The following is a 26,444-nucleotide window of genomic DNA, read 5'->3' on the forward strand; positions in this document are numbered from 1 at the left end:
AGAGCCACTGCCAGCAGCAGCGCAGAAGGATGGCATGGTATGGTATTGCCACCCTTACTTCTGTGCTGCTGCCTGTATTAAATATACAGTTATAAAAATGTTACAGCAAAAATGCTAAAAATTTAACAATTTATGCTTTGTCTTGTTATGTTGCAAAAATGTAAAAGCTAAGCAAACAATTTCAACAGGTTCCTACCTTTAGCTCACAAACACAACGAAGTGTCATGAAAGTTTAATACTCAAAGTGTTTGCATAAACCTGCATTTAAAATTTATTTTGGTTTCATTTATATACTTTTCTTTTAGGTTGTGTTAAAAGGAAGTAATGGTTGTTAAAGTTTGTGCTCCTAAATAGTTAACAAAAGTGGAACTGGTATCACAAGCAAATTAACTCTGAAAAACTTGGGTAAAAATTCTGTTACTAACTCTTATGCTATAACAAAGTGTTCAGCAGGGGAAAGCAATACACCTTCTCAAAAAAAACTGTGAGCATCTATTTTAAGAGTTAAATATTATACTTTGTATAAAATATTAGTAATGCACCTCAAGTGAAAATAAATGCCTACACAATTGCACAAGTATAGCTTGTGCAATAAAAAACTTGGTTCCCATTACATTGTAAACAAACTAAGCTAATCTGCGTATTAAATTTTGGTTACTGAAAACAAGAGAAATGTAAACAAGCAAAAACTGTATTATATTAACTAACTTAAGCTGTTTAATGTTGCATCCTACAAACCGAAGACACCAGAGGATATCAGTACACAGTAAAAAACCCCCAAACCCTCAAACATAAAAAAAAAAGAAAAAAAAAGAAAAGAAAAATTAAGTGCTTTATAAACAGATTGGTCAACTACACCTCAGTCTACCACACAAACAATTAAGTAAGCAATCAGCTAAAACCCCCTAGCTGGACCAGGTCTAACTGTCATTTAAACTGTATATTATTAAGCAAAGTAAGTTCATGTGCCTGTGGTTTTAAATCTTTAACATCAAAATATGGATAAATTAGGGTACTGTGTAAAAGCAACTGTATTACTGCTCTATTGTTGTATTATAATTTGGGTCCGTGACACTGAATCCTAACTAAGGCACATGTTATTCAAAACAATCTTGTTCAGTGTCTGGTTACCAATACTAAATCCTAACACAGTAATATTTAATAAATTGGTTATTGTCCATTCGGTAGGTTATCTGAAAGACAGCAGCTATAAAAAACAAACTGGATCTATGTCAGCTACTGGTATATCACAGAGCAGTGCAACCAATGAAACAGAAGCTAGCCGTTCCTGTTTCCTGCCCAGCAAAGCTTATCGCAGAGAGTGACAACCAGCAGTAAGGGTAACCTATAACCTAGTCATAGGATAGGGTAAAAGCACACAAGACCAGATTTCACGGTGGGAGACCAGATTTCATGGTCCGTGACACATTTTTCATGGCCGTGAATTTGGTAGAGTCCTAGCTATAAATTAAAACTTGATTTGTACCAAATAAAGTAATTTCTGATTCATTGACAGCTTTATGGTTGCACTCTTTTGGTGGTCACTGATTTTATGGATTAAAGAGGCAAAGACCCTTAAAAGGACACTGACAGTAATTTCCATACCTTTAAAAAAGTCACTTTTTTCCTCCTGCAGTTTTTATCAATTGCTTGGAAACTTGAAACTAAATATACACTGTGAGATGAGGGGTGATGGGTTGTGGAGCCTACACAGGTTGTGGGCCTGAGGGGCCCATTAGTGTACCTGGCTGTACCTGTAGCGAGAGTCAGGTTTAACTGAACAAGAGGCTCAGTGGGGCAGGACTAGGCTGGATTATAAAGTCAGGAAGTTTGCAACAGAAAGAGGCTGCAGGGACAGAGTCTGCAGTCACTCTCTGGGAGCACAGAGGAAGGCAGGTGAAAACCCAAGAGGGAGAATAAACCCTGGGGTTCTAGCCTTAGAAGAAGGGTCAACCCCAGAGGAGTTGTGCGGGAAAGAAAGCCTGTGAGAGCTAGGTAGGAAGAAGCCCATGGAAACAGCATAAGGGGGAGGATTGTGCAGACCTTGACTGGTTGTTATGGAGTCCCTGGGCTGGTACCCAGGGTAGAGGAGGGGCCTGGGTTCCCCCTGCCAGCCACTGGGAAGTGGCATAGGCGCCATGGAGATGTCAACTAGACTAGCTTTATTACCCTGGAAGAGGAGGCCTATTTTGACTTGGCAGGAGGACTAACCCACGAAGGTGAGTCACTTCAGTTCCTGAGTGCAAGAGAAGGGCTACAGAGTGAGAGTGTGAGATGACAGGCTGAGGAACTGCAAGAAGAGGGCATCTGGCTGGCAGAGCTAATTCCCAGATGTGACCAGAAGGAGATACCCTAGTAGTGAGTAGACATCTCCATGTCACTAGGTTGTGGAACAACATTTGTCCAAGCAACAGCACATCAGAGTTAGGACACATTTTTAGTTCCACTACTGTAGATTTAATTTTTTTAAATCTCTGCTATAGCGATAACAGTTTTTTGATAGGAAGATAAATATATCATATCATGTTTATCCTGCTTGTCAGGGAAAGAGGAAGTGTAAATTCCCCAGATCTATATTTTGGCAGTAAAGAAGAGAAGAAAAATACTTCTTTGTTCCCAATGTCTTCTCAGCTTCAACATCTTCCCTTATTTTGCATGTACTGCACTCGTGAATTTCTTATGGGTGGTAAGATAAGTATAATCAAATATTTTTCTAAGGGCGTAAATCAATGCAGTTCCCAGGAAGGAATTCTCTTCTTCCATTACAGCAGAGCAATGCACAATCAGCTAGATGTAGTATTGGGTATTTTGGAGCTTCCCCCTGCCCCCACTACAAAGCATTAGGTATTGGCCACTGGCAAGATACCAGACTCAATGCATCCACAGAGTCTGATGTGCTGTGACAAATGCCATATTCCTTTCTTAGTAACTTCAGTGCTTTCTTGGATCCTACTAAGAATTTCTGCAAGGGAAAATCAGATGTTCAGTTGCCTGTAGGCTTCCATTTCCAACAAAGAAGAGGTGAGAAACAGTTCTTTTTCACTGGAGCATTTCAAGTGTATCTGTTCCTTCATCATAGACATGAGCAATTAGATACTTGGTTTGAGAATTGGATTTCACCATGGAGATATAAGGTTAGGTATTCACAACTGTAGCAGGAAAGAGGAGCAGCACGACTGTGTGCGCGCACATATGTGTGTGTAAAGGAAAAAAAGAAAAGAACAAAAGAAAACTTGTTTAGTCATGTGACTGACAGCATGTCAGCGATGCCATCTTTCTTTACCTGTTGAGAGAAACAGGATTTTGCCGATTGCTCCGTGTAACCAAATGAAGGACCTTCGAAAACTGCAGTGGGAAGTTTGAGAACCTCCCGCAGAAACATATCATACCTTCCATAAACCATCACTCCACCAGAGTCTGAAATCATTGAGAAAATATCTGGGGAAATTAAAACAAAACAAAAAATAAAAGCAAGAAAAGGAGAGGTTTACTTCATTTAAACCGCAGATCTTCTCTTAGTTCAACAACATATGATCTGAACTTAAAGTAATGAGATTTTATATATAATGTATTCTACTTATGGAAAACGTTATTATTGCACATTTAATTTTAGCTTAACTTGCGAGAGGCAAAAGGAAAATGCACATGTAAGAAAACTATCAGATTTTTATATTAAAATTTTCCCGCTTTTGTGGCTCTGCAGTGTCGTTCCTTTTTAGCTAGTGCTTGATGTGTAACATGAGAGAGTAATTTAGACAGATAGAATGGATCCAATTGGACGAAATGCAAAACATCAACTACAACTTTTTGCCTGGTGCCATTCTGGCACTGAGTTCATGAGGCTGTTCATTTTTTTTTGGACATGTAGAACACAACAAATTTGAAATGCATTACTTGATGCTTATCACATTTTTGTCTTAAATTATTTGTCATGTAAATATTACAACGTGTTATTCTATAGCTGCACCTTACTCTTTTTATTTTCCTTGATGGTAGACTTCACTTTCTTACTCAAAAAAAAAGTTTAAAAGGATCCAAAACTTAGTGGACGATGCTAGACTAAGGGACCGTTATAATTTTTCAGGCTGTTATGGCCACCTCTGTTCTAGACGGCAGATACCACACTGGGTACATCCGGAGGGAAATTCCAAGTGAAGGACCCTGCAGTTCACTGCTGGGAAACCAGTATCACACTACATCCTGCCACTGCATACAGCCTATGGACTCAAGGAATCAATAGCTATCCTTATGCACAACATTCGAGAAAAGGGAGAACTAAGCACTGTACTCTAGATGAAGCTGATCCCGAGGGACAAGAATTCTAAAAGGAAGTCTCTCAATGCTTCTGCAGCTAGAATAAATCTTGGCTAGTTTTGTTTGGAAAATGAGATAAATCCTGTAAAGTAGAAGGGATAGACATGTGCCCCTGGAAAGGAAATATAAACAGTGTTTAAACGGTATTGTTTTTCTAACTGTGAAAATGAGAGAGATATCATGAAAGAGAAAATTGTCCAATGATGCTTCATAATGCTAGACATTTGCTGCACTTAACTGTACTTATAACCTTTGAATTCAATCAATTTGATCAGAAATCAAATTTGTACTGTGTTCATCAGAATTAGAGATGTGTGACCTGGCTCCAAACCTGGTTGAGAGTCCATCCAAAAAGTGAACTTATCTGAAGATGCAAATTGGTTCAGCAAAACCCCACCATCACCAAATATAAGAATGCTCTAATCCCATCAGGTCCACCTACCATTCTAGCACAATTTGATATCTTACAAAAATACAGGGATGAACGACAGACAAAACAAGACTTACATCTTAATTTGTCCATGATCTTTCCTCCACAAAGAGTTGCCAAAGCCATTTTGACAGCAAAAACTGAAATTTTACCATGTCCTTCCCTGTTTGATAATAAAAAGTTGTTATATGGCATGATCTGACCAGCATGAATGTACATTTTAACTGCATCTCTTTGACATGACATAATACACCAGGCACATATTATATGCAGGTGCACATAAATCTTTAGATCAATGCATTTTTCTTTTCAGATTTTTACTGTTTTCTTTTGAGAGGACATACAATGGCAGATTTCTCTGTAAAGCCATCAGAGACCCTCTAAGAACATCAACAAGGCACATTTTAATATTAAGCTTATCAGAACAACATTTGAATGCTGGTTAGCACATTCTGCATTAAGCTGATTACTCTTATATATGGTTATTTGTACTATTGTAGTGCTCAAAGGCCCCAATCAAAATCAGGGCCCCACTATGCTAGGAGCTTATATCCTGTTTCAAATTAAATTGTAACAAGTGAGTGCAAAAAGCAATAGTGGGGAAAGGAGGATGAGGATAATGTCTAAAGAACATGTGGTTACCCAGGTTAGCTATTGTACAAGTTAATGGTTCCAAGCCATTTGCCGTTTTCAACTATACCCTTGATTTACACACAATCTTAGAAGGCATTTAGTTAAAACATTGACACTAAGGCTCAGTCCAAACCCCACTGAAGTCAACATCAGACCATTTATTTTCAATGGACTTTGGATCAGGCCCCATGTTGAAACTATCTTATCTTCAGGAAAAGCCTCTTTTTAAATATCATCCTTTGGCATGGTCAGAATTTACCATTTTGAAGGCATTGACATAATACTATAAAGGGTTTCACTAGTCCCATATGACCAAGCAGAATCCCACACTTTTCCCTGCAGGAGTGATGGCACAATCCATTGGTTAAATCAAGAAGTTACGCATCTGGAATATTTAATTTCACACAAATTCTATTCAATACTATTTAACACACATGAGGGTATTCGATATAGGGGAAAAACGTTCTATAATAATTTTCTTACAAATCTAGCCATGTCCCAGTCAGATAAAGATCTTTTCCTCCTTGGAAGGAATAAGGCTGTATATTGCAGTGTCCATACACAATGTACACATTTTATGAATTGTTGATCTTTTCACTGAACTATTTTAAGGCAAAACTCAGCTGCCCCATTTCCATACCAATTATTCTGCAGCCACCTCAGTGATTTATCATACAGAAACCTTAGCACATTCCAGTTTCTGAGCCAGTATTTTCTATCTTCATTAGAAGGACCTCTGCTTTAAATTCTAAAATAATTTCCCTTGGTATGAAAAAAAAACTAGCACAGGTTGTTTAAAGGACTTATGCTATTACAAGCAGAAGCATGAACATGCTAAAATGTACAATATCACCAAAAATAATAAAATTCCTCCTCTTTTGCATTAATTTTTTTGGTCTCAATTTTCAAATGGACTTTTTCTTTGGATTTCTCAGCACCTTCCCTCAGGGCAGTTAAGATACAAATTACATCGGGGCAGCATTTACCTATTACCCGTGGAGACGTTTAATGGGTTCCTATCTCTGTTTAACTAAATCACTGAGAGCATATTCTCATCTTAATAAAGAGAATTATTGTTTCACAGTCAGCCAATTCCTTTCTTTTCAATTTTACAGCATGACAAACCCATTTTTCCTTTGAGTTTCAGCAATGGGACTAATAACAGAACAGGGTACTGCTCAGTATGAGGATGGCAGAGTGAGGCCATAAGATTCTGTGTCACTGTGGGGAACTAGATAGTCTCTGACCTCCAGTCTCTTCCCCTCCTCCCCGCATGGGTTTATTTATATTTACTTACAGGATTATTTTTTTTGAATGGCAGTCACATCAGTTAGCCTTCAGCTTTCCACCCCAGCGACAGAGGCTTTTCACACACTTGAATGGTTATGGGAGCAGGAGAGGTGGGAAAGGAATATATTGTATATAGGTTTTGGAACTCTCAATTTGATTTGATTAGTTTTGACACTATTTTGTATCAGTTATTTGTATTCATAAATACATAAATTAGAGCCAGTGTAAATTCAATTTGCCCAAAGTTTTATTATTATTTTTTTTTATATTTATCTATCTCTCACACACACGTCTGATAACTGGACCTGATAATGGGGTCTAGGACTTTCCGAAGTCCCCAGGCCCAGAAATGCTCCAGGCAACTCTGCTCTGTAGTATATAGCTCCTCTCTACTAGCAGTAGTAGGACCTCTTGAGTAAAGTGCTGCCACATAGGAGTAAATACCTCAGCCACAGGCTGATGGCATCATGCAGGTATAGATTGAATTCAGAGTGCCTCAACTGAAGTGTTCATAACACCTCACAGGCTGACTAACAGAAAGAGACTTACAACTTTACTCATAGAAAGAACAGAGAGCACAAAAGATTTTGTATAGTACCTTTCATATTGAAGGTATCCCTCAAACGCTTCATAGAATAGTATTGAAGCAAAAGTGACTGTACAAACATAGCAGCCTGTACGTGTTAAGCAACAGCACAACAGAGTTTTGAGATAAGGGAATGCTGGAACAGCTGCAGCGGCACAGGAGCCAGCAGCCAGAGCTGTAAACAGGGGTGTTTGAGTGGGAGTTTGTCTTGTGGCGCTTGTTTGGGGTTTGGTTTTGCTGTGGGTGGTGGTGTTTTGGGTGTGGTTTGTGTTTCCCAGATTAATGTGATTTAGGTGGGGAGGCTATGACAGATACAGAGGCAGCAGTGGGAGTGACCCATGTAGTGGAAGACACAATGAGGATGACTGGATGTGGAAGCTGCGGTATGTACATAATCCTGGAGGGGGTATCTGGTAAGAGTTTTGTCGGCATGAAATGCCATCTGATAGAGCTGATGGAAGAAAAGATCCGAGGTTTGGAGATGCAGGTGGAAAGTCTGGTTGAGTTTAGAAGGGGGTTCGAGCAGATTATGGAGCAAAGACATGAGGTAGCTGAAGGGAAAAGCTCCGACTTGCAGATGGAAGCAGGACTGAGGAATTTGGAGGGGAGACTGGGTGAGGAAAGTGGTCAGTGGAAGCATGTGACTAAAAGAACCAGGCAGAGGAAAAGACGGGCTAGTGAAGGAGAAACAGAGCTCAAGAACAGGTTTGCAGAGTTGGAAAATGACGAAGGGGCTCAGCAGGTAGTCACTGAAGGTGGAAGGGCAAGGAAGAAGGGAAGAGCGGCTAGTCCTACAGGAAAAGGGGAAGAGTCAATGGAGACTACACCAAATATGAGCCCCAGGAGGATACAGGATGGGTTGAAGAGGATTACAAGGGAGAGTAGGAATGGAAAGAACTTGCAGTCAGAGGGAACAGGGGATAGACTGCAGAATAGCACCATCACCAGGAAAAGGCAGGTCTACATGATTGGGGACTCCTTACTGAAGAATAGACAGGCCTGTAACCAGAGCTGATCCAGAGAATAGAAGGGTATGCTGTCTTCCAGGTGCTAAGATACGGGATGTAGACTTGAGGTTGAAAAGGATCCTGAAGGGAGCAGGAAAAAAAACCCCTAATTATCCTTCATGTGGGAACAAATGATACAGCTAGATTCTCGCTGGAAAGTATTAAGGGAGACTATGCTAGGCTGGGGAAGACGTTTAAGGAAATCGAGGCTTAGGTGATCTTTAGTGGGATTCTGCCTGTTCCTAGAGAAGAGCAACAAAGGTGTGACAAGATTATGACTATCAACAGATGGCTTAGGCAGTGGTGCTATAAGGAGGGCTTTGGGATGTATGGCCATGGGAGGCATTCATGGACAGAGGACAGTTCTCTCGGGATGGACTTCATCTGAGCAGGGAAGGAAATAGACTTCTAGGACGGAGGCTGGCACAACTGATTAAGAGAGCTTTAAACTAGGAATTTGGGGGAGATGTCCAGGTAATCTCCACACCGGATTTTAGCATTGGGAGGGAAGAAAACAAAGAAAGAAAGGATACAGCCGTGGGTAGGAGAATATATATAAGGAGGAAGGGCAGTGTAGATACCAGTCTAATAGGTTATACTGGCTGTAGAATGACCGTGCCTAATAGGGTACAGAATGTGATCGAGGCCAAATAGCAAAAATTAAGATGTTTGTACACCAATGCGAGGAGCCTAGGTAACAAAATGGAGGAACTAGAACTACTGGTGCAGGAAGTGAAACCAGATATTATAGGGATAACAGAAACATGGTGGAATAGTAGTCATGACTGGACTCCAGGTATTGAAGGGTATGTGCTGTTTAGGAAAGACAGAAATAAAGGTAAAGGTGGTGGAGTAGCATTGTATATGATGAGGTAGAATGTAAAGAAATAAGAAGCGATGGAATGGATAAGACAGTCCATCTGGGCAAAAATTACATTGGGGAAGAAAACTACTAAAGCCTCCCCTGGGATAGTGCTTGGGGTGTGCTATAGATGGCCAGAAATCAAATTTGGATATGGATAGAGCCCTCTTTAATGTTTTTAATGAAGTAAATACTAATGGAAACTGCGTCATCATGGGAGACTAACTTCCCAGATATAGACTGGAGGACGAGTGCTAGTAATAATAATAGGGCTCAGATTTTCCTAGATGCGATAGCTGATGGATTCCTTCATCAAGTAGTTGCTGAATCGACTAGAGGGGATGCATTTTAGATTTGGTTTTGGTGAACAGTGAGGACCTCACAGAAGAAATGGTTGTAGGGGACAACCTTGGTTCAAGTGATCATGAGTTAATTCAGTTCAAACTGAACGGAAGGATTAACAAAAATAAATCTGCAACTAGGGTTTTTGACTTCAAAAGGGCTGACTTTCAAAAATTAAGGAAATTAGTTAGGGAAGTGGATTGGACTGAAGAACTTATGGATCTAAAGGCAGAGGAGGCCTGGGATTACTTTAAATCCAAGCTGCAGAAGCTATTGGAAGCCTGCATCCCAAGAAAGGGGAAAAAATTCATAGGCAGGAGTTGCAGACCAAGCTGGATGAGCAACCATCTCAGAGAGGTGATTAAGAAAAAGCAGAAAGCATACAGGGAGTGGAAGAAGGGAGGGATCAGCAAGGAAAGCTACCTTATTGAGGTCAGAACATGTAGGGATAAAGTGAGACAGGCTAAAAGTCAAGTAGAGTTGGACCTTGCAAAGGGAATTAAAACCGATAGTAAAAGGTTCTACAGCCATATAAATAAGAAAAAAAAGAAAGAAGTGGGACCACTAAGCACTGAGAATGGAGTGGAGGTCAAGGATAATCTAGGCATGGCCCAATATCTAAACAAATACTTTGCCTCAGTCTTTAATAAGGCTAATGAGGATCTTAGGGATAATGATAGCATGACAAATGGGAATGAGGATATGGAGATAGATATTACCATATGTGAGGTAGAAGCAAAACTCAAACAGCTTAATGGGACTAAATCGGGGGGGCCCAGATAATCTTCATCCAAGAATATTAAAGAAATTGGTACATGAAATTGCAAGCCCATTAGCAAGAATTTTTAATGAATCTGTAAATCCAGGGGTTGTACCGTATGATTGGAGAATTGCTAACATAGTTCCTATTTTTAAGAAAGGAAAAAAAGTGATCCAGGTAACTACAGGCCTCTTAGTTTGACATCTGTAGTATGCAAGGTCTTGGAAAAAATTTTGAAGGAGAAAGTAGTTAAGGACATAGAGGTCAATGATAAATGGGACAAAATACAACATGGTTTTACAAAAGGTAGATCGTGCCAAACCAACCTGATCTCCTTCTTTGAGAAGGTAACAGATTTTTTAGACAAAGGAAACGCAGTGGATCAAATTTACCTAGATTTCAGTAAGGCGTTTGATAGCATGCCACATGGGGAATTAGTTAAATTGGAAAAGATGGGGATCAATATGAAAATTGAAAGGTGGATAAGGAATTGGTTAACAGGGAGACTATAGCTGGTCATACTGAAAGGTGAACTGTCAGGCTGGAGGGAGGTTACCAGTGGAGTTCCTCAGGGATCAGTTTTGGGACCAATCTTTTTATTACTGACCTCAGCACAAAAAGTGGGTGTGCGCTAATAAAGTTTGTGGATGCTACAAAGCTGGGAGGTATTGCCAATTTAGAGAGAGACCGGGATATCATACAGGAATATTTGGATGACCTTGTAAACTGGAGTAATAGTAATAAGGATGAAATTTAATAGTGAGAAGTGCAAGGTCATGCATTTAGGGATTAATGACAAGAATTTTAGTTATAAGCTGGGTATGCATCAATTAGAAGTAACGGAGGAGGAGAAAGACCTTGGAGTATTGGTTGATCATAGGAGGACTATGAGCCGCCAATGTGATATGGCCGTGAAAAAAGCTAATGCGGTCTTGGGATGCATCAGGAGAGGTATTTCCAGTAGAGATAAGGAGGTTTTAGTACCGTTATACAAGGCACTGGTGAGACCTCACCTGGAATACTGTGTGCAGTTCTGGTCTCCCATGTTTAAGAAGGATGAATTCAAACTGGAACAGGTACAGAGAAGGGCTACTAGGATGATCCGAGGAATGGAAAACCTGTCTTATGAAAGGAGACTCAAGGAGCTTGGCTTGTTTAGCCTAACCAAAAGAAGGCTGGGGGAGATCTGATTGCTCTTTATAAATATATCAGAGGGATAAATACCGGAGAGGGAGAGGAATTATTCAAGCTCAGTACCAATGTGGACACAAAAACAAATGGATATAAACTGGTCATTGGGAAGTTTAGACTTGAAATTAGATGAACGTTTCTCACCACAGAGGAATGAAGTTTTGGAATAGCCTTCCAAGGGAAGCAGTGGGGGCAAAAGACCTATCTGGCTTTAAGATTAGACTCGATAAGTTTATCGAGGAGATGGTACGATGGGATAACATGATTTTGGCAATTAACTGATCTTTAAATATTCATGGTAAATAGGCCCAATGGCCTGTGATGGGATGTTAGATGGGGTGGGATCTGAGTTACTACAGAAAATTCTTTCCTGGGTACCTGGCTGGTGAATCTTGCCCATATGCTCAGGGCTTAGCTGATCGCCATATTTGGGGTCGGGAAGGAATTTTCCTCCAGGGCATATTGGAAGAGGCCCTCGAAGTTTTTCGCCTTCCTCTGAGGCATGGGGCACGGGTCGCTTGCTGGAGGATTCTCTGCTCCTTGAAGTCTTTAAACCACGATTTGAGGACTTCAATAGCTCAGACATAGGTGAGAAGTTTTTCGCAGGAGTGGGTGGGTGAGATTCTGTGGCCTGCGTTGTGCAGGAGGTCGGACTGGATGATCATAATGGTCCCTTCTGATTTTAATATCTATGAATCTATGTTGCAAAAATTGCCACTTGCTTTTAAATTGTCAGAGTGGAGCAGAAGGTCCTCTTTTTAATGCACGGGGTACTGCCCTCTAGCGCCAAAAATGAGTATGAGGCCAGGTTTCAGTCCAGGACTTGAGCCTGCAGCCCTCTGGCCAAGTATGAGAGTGGTACCAAAAGAGCTGCTTTGACACCTGTTAAGCTATCCAGTTATATTTATACTGAAATTGCCATAAAGAAAATAGAAGTCTAATGCATAGACCAAAAGAAAATAAACTACAGTAGTATCTTCTGAATATTTTGAAATACAACAAATTTATCCCTTTAGAGGGGCACAAAAACTCTGATTTCATAGTTGACTAGACATGGAACACAGGCTTTTAAACTAAACTATCACTTCCAAGGGGAACAGAATTTCTTCAAACAATTATGGGGGCTCTTAACACCTTAATCATGACAGTGAACTCTGAATTGTCACAGTGTATAATTAAGAGTTTCCTTTCTTAGAAATATTTCAGTAAGGAAATTAATTGGAATCAAGCTGAGCTCTTTCATTCAACTGAGCAATACGTACAATGACCAAATCTCTGAACTGCACTTCTTGCAGGTCTTTCTTCTTTTTTAATGGTTAGCAGGACTAGATAACTTGCATTGATTGACAAAGCTGGAGAGAGTAGAGAATTTAACATTTTGCGACTCTGAAAGGAAGGGCAAATGAGAAGCTGCTTTCAGGACAGGTATTGAGCTTCTCCACAGACTGACTTTAATTCTAGAAAAGACATTTGTTTAAAAAGAGAGGGGTGAAACCAAGCCCCTCCAATTATGTCCTGTATCTTTCATAGCCTGGAGACAGAAGCTTGCTTCCTAATACAGGTATCCCAAAGAGCATAACAAGCTGCAGTCTCCATGTCAATGAAGACAGGATCCACATTTCAATACTGAGCAAGTGTCATAAGAGGACAGTTTGTAACATATTTCACACTATCAATCGAGAGCTCTTCAAGAACTATTGTACTGGATTAGACCAGCATTCCATGTAGTCTGATATCATATTTCTGACAATGGCCTACACTAAATGGTTGAGAGGTTTGAACTAGCCATCCTGTTGTGTAATAATGTACCACAGAGTGGTAGAAGGGCAGACATTTCTTCCTGACCCCAGCTGATCTTATGCCTTGAAGCAGATGCAACTGCCCAGTTTTCATGTGCAATCTCCTTTCTTAATTACATAAACAAATTAGGCATGCATTTGCACAGTATTTAGAAATCTGACCTCCTCATGCTGTTTTGAAACATACTAAGCTCTTCTATCACCTGTCAGTGAGTTTCACACACTAACTATACATTGAATAGATTCAAATGTCCTTTTAATTTTGACTTAAATTTTACAGAATTCCCTCGTTATTGTATTAGGATTGATATATCTGTATTATTGTAGTTCCTCTTATTTTTCTCATTTCCAAATGGAAGACCTCAGGAAACACTCAAAATCTCGGAAAAATTGGGATTCAGATTATTAGGGCACCTCAGAGGATGTACAAAATTGAATGTCTGAGTTGGTTATATATTAATGTAAATTTTAATTTAAAAAAGATTCAATCTCCCAAATTAATTGGAGATTGAGGACTCTAAAGTACAAATCTCCCCTCTAAACAGACAGTAAGAGACAGGCCTGTAATCCTTAGTTAAGGAGAACAGGGTTACTAGGGGTTAAATTTAGGATTTCAATGTGATATCTACTTTAAGTCTCCTTCACACTGCCAGAGCAGAGTACAGGGACCTCAATGTAAATATGAATCCAGGCCAGGTACTCTAATCTGGGGATGAGAGATAGTCAAGGTTTTACCCAGCCTTACTGCCTTCTACTGGGTTTTACAGCATATATAAAAGCAGTACAATGTCTGTTTTTTCCAAACACATTGCACTGTTTGTTTCTGTGCTTGGGCATTTATGGGAAAAACCCTGCCCCCTCTTGTACTAGGACACAGGGCCTTCACCACAGCAGAACCATGTGGTTCTTCTAAACAGGCAGAAGCAGCAGGAGCAGAGATGTGAATCCCCTGCCTCAGAGCCCCGCCCCATGCTATACACTGCATACTTGGGGCAGGAGTCTGATGGCTCTGCTGTTATGCGGATCCATGGGAGATTCCCTTGAGAAATGTGGGGCGGGGAGTATTGACATACCGATAGGTCCCACCTAGGGCATTCCAGATCAGAGGCAGAATCAGAGGCTGTGGAGCTGGTCCGAGGCTTGAGCCAGTAACCCCCAAGGTACACCCTAGGTGTGGGTCAGAGCATATGAACGTCTGATGTTTACAGGGAATGTAGAAACCTTTAAAATACGTTCAGTGTCACCATTTAAGAACTGAGGAGTAAATGCCTTCCCACCATTTCCCTTGTAAGGAATCCTGATATATGGTTGGTAGCTTTACTCCAGATCTGATGAGCTCCAAAACAAAAACACATCATCACTGGTCTCACTTTCACAGCCATCAACCTTTCCCTCTTTTTTACAGCAGGGGTGCAGTTTACGTGCAGCACCTACCAGCGCACATGTCCAAGTGCTTTCATTTTCTTTCCTTCCTGTTCTTGTCAAGTCAGGAATTCAAGGCTTTTCATGAATTAAAATGCCCCGTTATGTGTTTTTACTGCCTTTAAAAAAAAAAAATCCTGAAGGCTACAGTTTCAGAACCTATTGACTTTTTTCCTCGGAGAGGGAAGGAGGGGATGCACAATACAGACACACTGCCTCTGCAGCTCTGTCATGTGGAATGACTGCCTTCCCTCCCCCCCCACCCCCGCAACTGTTACCATGGTGACTAAGCCATACCAGTTGATTTGGCTCTGAAAAGGTGCACAATACCAAACAAGAAGTCCGTCAAGTGTGTGTATGGGAGGAGGGGGGAAGATACTTATTTTAAGGCTTCTCAAACAATGTTTTCAGTTGGTGCATTTTCAAAATATAAATGGTAAAGAGGAAAATCGGCAATTTGCATGTGTCAAACTAAATTGAGAATTCAAGCTATTCAGATGCTTTTAAGCATGGCAACAACATATTCATGTCTCTGCATTCAATAACCATAATATGTATCTATAATGTTAAGCTAAAAGAAAAAGGAGGACTTGTGGCACCTTAGAGACTAACAAATTTATTTGAGCATAAGCTTTCGTGAGTTACAGCTCACTTCATCACATCACTTAACACATGTTAAGCTAGGAAACTCTCCATCTTGAGCTCACCCGTTGTACACCGGTATTCTGACACATGGTCTAGGAAGTAACTGACAACATTAATTTTATTCCATCTCCTGATCCTTATCTTATTTCTGCCATGGTCTTATAACAGTCTGCATTACCAGGAACCAGAAAAATTGCTTGCAGCTGCAAGAACTTGCAGCAAAAATAAATAATGAGCCATTAACTTATGGCACTACCATAGAATCATTACAGTGGTTTCAGTCTCTGATATTTCAATACGTAACAGTGCAAGATAAGAGTGGAGTCACTCTGCTCTGTCAGTAATTCTATTCTGAGTAAGTCTGGAGTACCTCTGTGGAATACACCAGAATTACTCTGGATATAATTGAGTATAAATGAGACCAGAACCTAGCTCCTTTATGCCAGTTCCCCTTGCAATATTAGTTCTATTTAAACATTCATTATTTGGGATAGAAATTTTAGTTTGTTATCTGTTTTTCAAAGTGACAACAGACAGACAAAATCCTTCCACTGATCAGGAAAAAGAGAAACATATATGGATAGTAGAGGGAAACTTACGGATCGAAGGCTGCTAGCAGGAAGTTGAGCAGTAAACTGATGGATTGCTCTACATTGATCTGGTGAGTAGTTGGCATCCGTTTGTTGAGCTGGTAAAAGATAGTTGAAAGCACAGCTTCCAGACGAGCCACATTCAATTCTATGTTTGGGTCCAAGTTGTTTAATGCATTTTCTCGCAATGCTTCTATAACGTTCCAAATGTCCACCAGATGTACTACATACAATTTAAGAACAGTCGTCAGATACTCGCATTCACATATTGAAAAACACAAAATTGACTCATGCGCTCGTACTTTGGCATAGTACACAGTTCAGCGGATATTTTATGTATAAAAAGCTATTTTTTCCCCATCTTTGGTATTTAAACCAATCAGGAGAAAAGAGCAAGGAAAACACCAGACCTGCTAATAAAATAATCATAAATAAAATATTAGTTTAGTTGAAATATCATCAGAAGTTGAGAGTTTGGCTCTAATTCAGGAAAAAAGCATTTCCCATTCAGGAAAACACTTAAGTGTGAATTTAAGTCCCATTAAGTTTACAGAAATTAAGCACACGCTTAAAATTGAGCGAGTGTTTTCCTGAATTATAACTTTATGGGTAGCAGTTTGAAAATTACTCTTATTAATTTACAGAGCTGGTGGGATTTTCAAAGGTTCCAAAGAAAGTTAAGTACTTATCTCACATTGACTTTCACACTCACTCAGGCACTTTTGAAAATCCTGTTCAGTAACTTGTACCAGAGTCAAAGTGCTTTACAAAAACTGAATAAAAAGTATAATTGCATTTGGACAGATTAAATTATAGTTTTAAAAAGAAAAGGTACAGTTGTGTTCTTCAAATCATATTTCATTCTCTTAAATACATTTGCCAAGTGTTTTGTTAAATCTTCCCCTCTCTTTAGATTCCCTGCCCAATTTAAACTTCCTCACTCTGTCTTTTCACCAGGGTAGCTTAAATGATCAAAATAAAATAAATAAATAAATAAAATCTCCAAAATTTAGTGCCAGAGGGAAAACTTTGTGTGTATCTTGATGTTACTAGGGTGACATCAGGTCACTACAAGTCAAAATTTCCAGCGGTGGAGGATCATTCAATATGTTTTCAAAAATTGCTCTAGTTCAAAACTCTGGATTCATCTAAATCCTAATTCAAGGTAACATTCCAGCTGTTCTTATCCTTTGTAGTAACCGTTGAGAAACAAATACTATTTCATAAGATGCATACAGTAAAGGTACAAGGTTACAGTACAGATTTTTTCATTACAGTGATAAATGTTGCATTGTCTTTATATCTTATAACATATTGAGGTACATCTGCACTTTGGAAGAAATGCATATTATTATGGATAAAGACATCACCCTAATCCTCTTTAAATGGTCTAATTCTTTTTTATATGAGGGGATTTCTTTATTTCTAATCTTCTACAATAGCATCTATGGTGCTCTGCTCCTGTTTGCATGTGCTCTACTGCCAATGGACAGAGGGTAGAGAATGCAAACTTAGTGACAGCATAACCTCCTTGTATGTACTAGACAGACACTTTTCCTGCTCCACTTGCCATATGTTAGCAAAACACTGGGAAAGGTTGCATGATGTAATTCCATGGTCAGACCTAGTTGGTATCTTAGGTCTTTGTAACACAAGGAAAACCCCTATAAAGTTCCCTTTTCAGCAGGTTAGATTGAGCATCCTCCTAGACTAGGCTAGGCCGACAGAACACACAGCCGGAAGTTCATTCCTTCTGATGTTCTTGCCACCTATCCTATTCTCCTTTCCTCCAACTGGAAGAAGAGAGTGTCACTCCAGTAGAAGTGTTGGAGTGGATCCCAAGTCCCCTTTATCTGGACCTCCCAACTGGCTTAACTCCTTTCAGCTGCAACTAGCCACCAAGGTAAAGCCAACTTGTTTTAAAAGAAGCTTCCATCTCTTCAGATGGCCAGCCACCCCTACATGCAGTTTGTCTCTGTGGAAGTAGTAAATCTAAATACAACTTTGATGACACGACTAGTACTTAAATCCAGCTGCCAGAGTCAGGCTGGGGAAAGAAAGGGGGAGCCAGATGCTAGGCCAGCTGAGGGTCAAGGAGATGGAACTATCCACAAGTTTCTTTTACTCTGAGCCAGTAATGGAGGGGGGCCAGACAGGCAATCGAAAGCAAGCTGCCAAATGACGGGACAGGTGGGCTTAGAATACACAAATTAGATGGCCTTAATAAGAAGGTAAGTGCAGACAAAAGGCAACAAAGTTAAGTGTGCAGTTTCAGCAGCAGTTCTAGACAAACCTAAACAAGAGGTCTGGTTTTCAGCTTGGTCCAGACCCCAGACCAACTGGATGGGCCAGCAGGCAACCCCCCAGCAATTCAACCAGACCAATCTGCATGGATCTTATACTGCAACTGAGCTTCAAGTAGTGCATTTTAGCGGTCAAAGTTAGCTGGTATATATAGGGCTGATGAGGAGGAGGGAAAGGGGGAACAACTGTACCAATACTGAGGCCCCCCCAAGCTCAGCCCACCTCCCAAAACTGTCTGTAATCCCTGTGTAAATAAAATGAAATGGGAGCGGTCGGGCCCCCCAGTGAACATGGTTTACCAGCGTCCAAAGCGTCTTGAAGAGTGTGGGTATATACTCAGTCCTACCTTTTGTTCAGCCAATTGCTAAGACAAACAAGTTTGTTTGCATTTATAGGAGATAATGCTGCCCGTTTCTTGTTTACAAAGTCACCTGAAAGTGTGAACAGGCATTCGCATGGCACTTTTGTAGCGGACATTGCAAGGTCTTTACTTGCCAGATGTGCTAAACATTCATACAGCACTACATGCTTTGATTTGTAAGCTCTAAAGTTTTACATTGTTTGGTTTTTGAGTACAGTTATGTAAAAAAAAATTCTACAATTGCAAGTTGCATTTTCACAGTAAAGATATTGTACTATGGTACTTGTAGGAGGTGAATTGAAAAATACTATTTCTTTTATCCTTTTTACGGCGCAAATATTTATAATAAAAGTTATAAAGTGAGCACTGTACACTTTGTATTCTGTGTGGTAATTTAAATCAACATATTTGAAAATATAGAAAAACATCAAAGATATTATAAATTTAAATTGGTATTCTATTATTGTTTAGCAGTGTGATTAAAACTGCAATTAATCATGAAACTTGAAATCAAACATCCCTGTGCAGTACAGTGCAAAGCATATGTACCATGCATTTTCCAGAGACCTTTCAAAAAGGCCTCATAAGTGGTGAACAGTATGGATAGTCATCTAAACTAAATCATCCCTCATTTGACCAAATATGAAAAAAAAAAAAAAAAAAGTGTTTCATTTTGCCATCAATGGCCAAGCTATATGTTACCATTGTATCTTTGCTTTGTCATTTTGGAGTCAATGACAAGCAAAATGTCACCATTAGAACTTGAGAGACAAATACTATTTTGTTAATTTAACTCTCACAGATTAAGAAATTTATAAATACCATCCTGGAGAGCTCCATATTCTAGTTGGTTCTTTTAAAGATAATTAATTGTTAGTGTAAAAAAAAACTTATTAAACTATTAATTCAGTCTGATAGAGGTGGGATTAAGCAGATGAACAACCTATTACTTGCTGCTGTTCACTTCCTCCGCAACTAGTCCAAGCACTATTTATCTTCATATTGTTTCAATTCTAGTAACTAACATACTCTGATGGATCCTAGAGGATCAAGAGTAAGCACACTGTAAAATACAATTTAAATACAATGCATGTTACCTCACAGATCCCCAGACTTGTCATGGCACAGTCTGGGAAGTGATTCTGCTAGTCTTTATCCATGCAAGTAGCCCAAATGAAGTTAATAAGACTACTTGTCTGAGTAAGGATGAGTAACATGGGACTCCAGGTTTCTAATTTTGTACTAATAAGAGCGTATGTCGCAGTCCACATTATCTCAAATAATAATAATGATGCCACATAGATCTATCTAGATATAGATATCTATATGACCAAAACTTTAAATATCTTACCCCTTGCCAGCTTTGATCTGACTGATAATTGCCTGTATTGTTTATTAATACAAATAATACTTGCATAAATAATTTATATTGTGGTAGGCACCGTACAGGAGAAACATATAGTAAATGACAGTCCCTGCCTCAAAGAGCTTAATCTAAACCTCAATAAATAACAGGTGATGAAGCAAATAAGTGGGAAGTTGGGACAGGAAAATGGGGGAACAAAAATAATAGGATGTATTAGCATAAAATAGAAGTGGGCACAATTTATAGCCAAATCAGCAGCAATAACCACAATTTGCCACCTTCTACTCCATTTCAGCTAGCAGCTTTGTTTTCAAGTCATCTAGCAAAACTACTGGTGATTAGGTATTTGCGGTGATGAGCAATTTGAACAAAAAGGATTCACCGAACAGGAAAAAGAAAACCAAATCAGATATTAGGCAACAAGACACTAGCCTAGCATGAGTATTTTGGATTCATGATTCAAAGACAGTAACTCTGAAACACCAAATACTGTGCCCGATTATAGAAGCACATTTAATTTTATTTAGCACTTTTTATATTCAGGTAACCTTGTGTACTATAGAAGGTGATAGAATTTAGACCAAAATTCTCTGCTGGTCTGAACTGGCATGGTTCCATGGAAGCCAGTGGTGCAGAATCAATTTATGTCTGCAGAAAATTTCACACTAAAATTCAGACACTGGTAATGCAGTGAACATGTAGGTAAAATGTGACAGCTGCATTTACTATTAGCCATTTGAACATATTTAACTATGAGGGGGAGGATGCTGAATCAATTTGAAAAGGGTATTCTGTTTCCCCACATATCAAGTACTATATGGATGCCCCAGATACTTTATATCTCATCCTTCTATCTTCACTCTTTTCAGTCCACTTTTTACTTCTCTCAACACTGTTATAATAAAATCTACACACCGAAATAAAGTAAATACAAAATGATATCGTTTAGAGGAAAATTGTAATTCTTCACACTATAAATACACGAACCAATTCTGTGGGTTATGATCTTCCTTCCAGTCTTCAGCTGTCTTTAGTCTCAATGAGTTGGAAATCCTCATTTTTAATTCAGTGTTCTAGTGGACTGATTATTTTCTGTTAGGTATTTAAAAAAATACCTTTAGAAAACACCCCAACATATGAAAGAAGTGAGAGAGAGAGAAAGAGCGAGAGAGAGAGATGGACTGAAACAACTCTCATACATACTCAAAATAGAGTGTTATTTACACAGAGAAATGACATTCTTTTCTATTACATAGTTTCTTTAGAACTCTAGTGTGCCCAGGAGATATAATCTTAGATACATCACAAATTTGAAGGGAGGCAGATTACCTCAAGTATCACCTGTCAATAAAAGTCTGCTACCTTCAAGTAAAATAAAAAAAAGTTTAAAAATAATTCGTGTCTTTAAGACTTTTGAACATGAAATGGATTTGCTCACTCTAAATTCCTAATCCTTTTTTTGCATTCTATCTGAAATTATGAGCTCTACTAAATTAATTTGGAGAGGGAGATTTTACATTTAATCAGTGATGGGAAGTGACTGAAACAGGGGCTTAATAATCAATTAAAATTTACTTAACATACACTAGGCCTAACTAAATGTAAATTAAACACATACTGTCAATAGTAGAGAGAAATCTTACACGCAAAAATCTGTGGAGTGTCTTTAGAAACAGGAACCACTTTTAAATAAATATTAAAATTACTTCCAAAACCAACAAATATATATTTAATGAAAGCAATTCAGCAAAGCACTTAAGCACATGCTTAAGTTTAAGCATAAGTTTATGTGAGTAGTCCCATTTGAAGTCAATGGACCTTAAACGTATGCCAAATATTTTCATGTGGGTTTCATTAAATGTGAAAACACTTCATGTTTCTCATGTTTAGCAAAACTTTAAAATATTATAAAATGGCTTAAGAGTATTCTTCTTTTAGAGCAGACTATGGAACCTATCACATATCAGGGCACTAGAACACAGCATCATCAGGGTGACCAAGCCATGTCAAGTGAACCCAAGCCAAGCCACCAGACTCACAACATTGCTCGTCCTCTCTTCTTCCTGCTAACAGCTTCACAATAGTGCACGCAACTAGATGCGGTTTCCAGCTAAAGCACATTTGTTCATCACCAGACTGCTCTTCCCATCAATCTGATAAAGCACCTAAACTGAAAATACTATCTCAGTATTTTACCAGCAAGTAAACCAACACGCCAGACGCAATAGTACATAATTTTCCATGCCATGACCTAATGACAATCTCAAATCCTGTGCCAGGATGTTTATATTATATTCTAGTGTATCATACTATTAAAAAAAAACACACAACTTTTTAGCAGAGAGGAATCAGTACTAAACACTTTCATTGCAATAGTGCACATGTATACTGTGCTCAGCTTCCCCCTTATGCTACATGCACTTAAAGAAAGGACACAGGGCTGATCCAAAGCCCGTTGAAGTCAATGGAAAGACTCCCATTGACTTCAGTGGGAGTTTGTCAGGCCCATATAGAACCTTTATGATGACCAAGCACTCAATCTACATTTCCTTTGATCCCCCAGAACCTCAGAGGCACCCCTTTGTTTCAGTTAGCTTTCTCAGCATGGCTTCCTCTTTTCTTGCTTCTGGAGAGTCATATTTTTTCCAATGTTGTGAAGTGCATATTCAGTAGGAAGCTAGGGAAATGCAGTTCAGATCAACCTGCCCACTCTAACTGTGACACTCTAGAAGGAGAGCACCTTAATATTAACTTTCCATCCATTATAAAGTAATGCTTTTTAAACAGAGTCACTCAATCAATTCATATTTATTCAAATGTTTCAGAGGTCCCATTCCGATAAGCAACCAATGGAGAAGATGTTTATCCAACTTAGCCAAATCTTTGATCTCCTGTGATGGGGTATACAACCCCCCCCACTGGATAACAAGGGGTTAAGGAAGGGTTCTGGGCTCAGCCAGCTCCACCGTGCCCCGCGCCACACCTGCACAGACTGGAGGAGGAGCAGAGCAGCTCACTTGTTGGAAGACCAGGGAAGAGAACAGACCTTCAACTCCTGAGGAAAGAGCCAAGAAAGGCAGGAGCTTCCCAGACAACTACTGACTGAAGGCCCCTCCCTGAGGGAAGGGAGGGCCAGCTCCTGATGCATCCTGAGAGGGAATCATTCCCCTCTCTCTCCTACTAATTCAGTTTATTTGCATAAATTCCCTTTGCTTTTTGTTCCCAGACTACCCCAGGAGGGAAGAGACTTCAAAGTGACCTGGTTGGAGGGCCAGGTCACAGGAAGAGGCAGACCATGGCAGAGGCGGAGCTGCCATTGGCAGGAGACATCCAGCAGAGAAAGAGAGCTGCTACACCATGCCTGGCCAGGAGGAGGTGCCAAAGGTGATTCGACCCCTTCACTCCTCCCTTCCCAGGTCCCAAGAGACTTCCTCCTAACCTAATGCCTATATCCCTCCTACTTTGCCTGGCATGGACTAAAAGCTATTTTATTGGATTTTAACTATGGATTAGTTATGATCACAGGAGCACAATGTGTAAACTCAGTCTGCAGAAGGCATTTATCAACTCAGGCTCTGGTTATTACTGAGTTAATAGGAGCACCATTAAAGTTATTAATGCACTGAAATATTTCTTACTTTTGCATCACCCTGGCCCACTGTGGCTTAGGAAGGAATAGGCCCCACTGCCGCAGTAAATCCTCTCTCTTTTATGCCATAAAAGCTCTTTTTCCTCCCTGCCATTCTTTCCTGAAAATGAGAATTTTTGTCACTCAAAGTTATTTGAAAACTGAAGGGAGGTGATGGGAAAGGCACTTACTGGACTTTCCCACCATCAGCACCAATGTCTGTCAATTTTTCAAAAGGTCGGGTTGAGGAAGCAGTTGTCACTTGCTCCTCAACCAAAGACTAGGAAAATGGTCATTCCTTTTCTCTTTTAAATGGAAATAGAACCACCATCATTAAACCATAGATTCAAAAGCTGAACAAAGCAAAACGTTCTATAAAATAAACTAACTCTATGATTACAAGGAAGTCAGAACTCAGTTACAATATAGTTGCCTACTGACTTGGTAACACCAAGATTAAAATCTGTAGTGTAAATAGATCAAACTACCAAAACTGTGCTGAAGATTTGGACAAGCTCCTTCTTTGTTTATAAAACTACAGTACAATACATGCAATAACAGAGCTACTGAGTAAGTATTTCATGGCTATACATTTAGCAAATACCCATAAAATAGCAAATAGATGGAGACAAAGACACTGATATATTATGTCCTATTATTATTATTGATATACCACGACACTAATTCATTTATTAAAATGAGAAATGAGAACACTGAGCGCACAAGAAATCCAGGATCAGCCTTTTATATGAGAAGGTGGTTTCCTTTAAAAAAAAGGTATTTTGAAAACAATATCTGGAAAAATACAATACAAGGGAATTCGGTCTTGGAATTCATGTGTATTTTGTCACCTTGTAATGTAAAACAGTTCTCTCACTTCCCTTAAAACATATTGTATGTAGGTGAATACCACATCTGTGGTTCAAACAGCAACATTGTAGCCTTTTATAATTTTTAAACAAACACACAATGTATTATAGGGAAAGTTCACATACAGCTCAAAAGGTGGGGGCTAGGGGTCAGGGGGGGAAGAGAGAGAGAGAGAGGAGGAAGTGTCCACACAGTATCAAACAGTGATGTAATAATTGGATTTTGAATGAGGAAGTTCCTTTTCACTGCAATATCTTCCCTTGATGATAGAAACTGAATTAAGGGGACTTAAATATATATTTTCTGACAAAATTTTTAAAAAAGGAACCTCCAATTTTAGAAGGAATGCTAAAAGATCAAGCTAAGTTGAAAGACTGCAGTAGCTTGAACTTGATACTAGGACATTTCAGAAGAAAGCCACACATTTTTACTGTCTGGCATAGCCATTGGATTCAGTGTAATATCTTGATGCAGAAGTAATTCAGGAAGATAAGCAGGACGTTGGGCATAAAAACCTTACTTTAACAGTGATAACCACTAGATGGCACCATGCATATTTTAGTACGCGTGGCATGTATCTACTATCAGATTTTTAACTGTATGTTGGCATTACGTCAGGCAGACCAACACAAATCAAACATTGTGGATTTCTGCTGCTCCCTCCTGAAGATAGCCTGGTCTGTGTATTTACTTGAACAAACACAGTAAGCTTAGAGATTTGGCAGTGTGAGTAGCTTATGAAGGATAATGCCCAGGACAACCTATGAAGAGCAAATAGCAGATATTTTTTTATGTTGGCTTCAATATCGTTATCATGGTGAGAAAACCTCTTACAGAGTTATCTGTATGCTTTTTTCAAAAGTTAGGCCTGGAGAACACCACACTTTCCTCTTTTGTGGAACTTTAAGATTTTTGATGTCCGAGAAAAATACAGGAAAATATCTAATATACTAGGCCCAAATCATTGTTGACCTGCATGCTGTGCAGCCATTTATACCAGTACAAAATGAGTGCAGGGTATGTAAAATGCAGCCAAAGCAGAATGTTAGTATTTTGCACCCACTTTGCACTGATGTGAACAGTGATGCCAACTATTGAGATTTTTATTGTGAGTCCCAGGATAGTTGGCGTTTTTCTTAAAGCACCATCTCTTGGAATGCTCTGATTCTGCGAGGATCTCAATTTTCATTTTAAAAAAAGTTTCCAGCCCCTATAGCTGCAGAGAAAAGCTTGAAAATGTTCACGAGTGTGCACTAGAGGCTCAGAAATCAAAGGGCAATTAAAACAAATGCAAAATGTATTACACTTTAAAAATCTCACGATTGTTTAGCAGATTTCATGATTGGGGAAGGGGCCTGACTCATGATTTTTTAACATTAAGGGTTGGCAGTGCTGTAAACAACTGCACTATGGGCAGAACAATGATGAATTGGGCCCAAATATTCATTGTTTATTTTACAATGTAATATAATTTCTATGGATTCACTTAGATGGCTGGAATTCTTAAACTGATCCAATTATTTTTGCTTTCCTGATAGAATTTGTCCTATCAAGATTTCACTTAATTTTTAAATAACTTAACAAATATTTAACCTGAACTTATGCTTGGGAAAGCTGCCAAACAGACAGTCCTGATGACTGAATTTCTCTGTTTATCCACAGTACATACACAGCACGGAGTGACAGTGTAAGCTTTCCCCTTCTTTTTCTACTAATATTGCTCAATCCAGAGACACTACTTTTAGGGCCAATCTATAGTAGGAAAATTTGTACTGTGTAACTACAGTAAACTAGTGTCAACCTGTGATGTATAGTCACTACATTGGTGTAAAGTGGGGCATACACCAATGTAGCTTGCCTTGGTATAGGTACACTGGTGAACATTTTTCTGACATACATAGGGCCCTAGAGGCGAGATTCTCTAGGCCCATTTAATCCTTGGCTGAGATTGGCAACTAGAATGCTAGTTACTGCTATAGTCAGTGGTATAGGCTTTGTGATATGGGAACAACTATCCTTTTCTCTGCTTTAAGCTTGCAGTTTA

General features: G+C 39.3%; 1 protein-coding gene across 22 annotated transcripts in view; it reads right to left on the minus strand.

Moving 5' to 3' along the window:
* The window catches only part of DTNA (dystrobrevin alpha), a 293,408-nt gene that overhangs the window by 82,310 nt on the left and 184,654 nt on the right, over positions 1–26,444 (minus strand). For all 22 annotated transcript variants that reach the window (XM_043539652.1, XM_037892658.2, XM_037892667.2 and 19 more), the window contains exons 4-6: positions 15,881–16,094; positions 4,822–4,907; positions 3,284–3,438 (exon numbers count right to left, since the gene is read on the minus strand). In XM_043539652.1, the coding sequence (XP_043395587.1) occupies positions 3,284–3,438; positions 4,822–4,907; positions 15,881–16,094 (455 nt within the window). The remainder of the gene's footprint in view (positions 1–3,283; positions 3,439–4,821; positions 4,908–15,880; positions 16,095–26,444) is intronic.

The sequence above is a fragment of the Chelonia mydas genome, chromosome 2, assembly GCF_015237465.2.
Source record: "Chelonia mydas isolate rCheMyd1 chromosome 2, rCheMyd1.pri.v2, whole genome shotgun sequence".
Taxonomy (NCBI): domain Eukaryota; kingdom Metazoa; phylum Chordata; order Testudines; family Cheloniidae; genus Chelonia; species Chelonia mydas.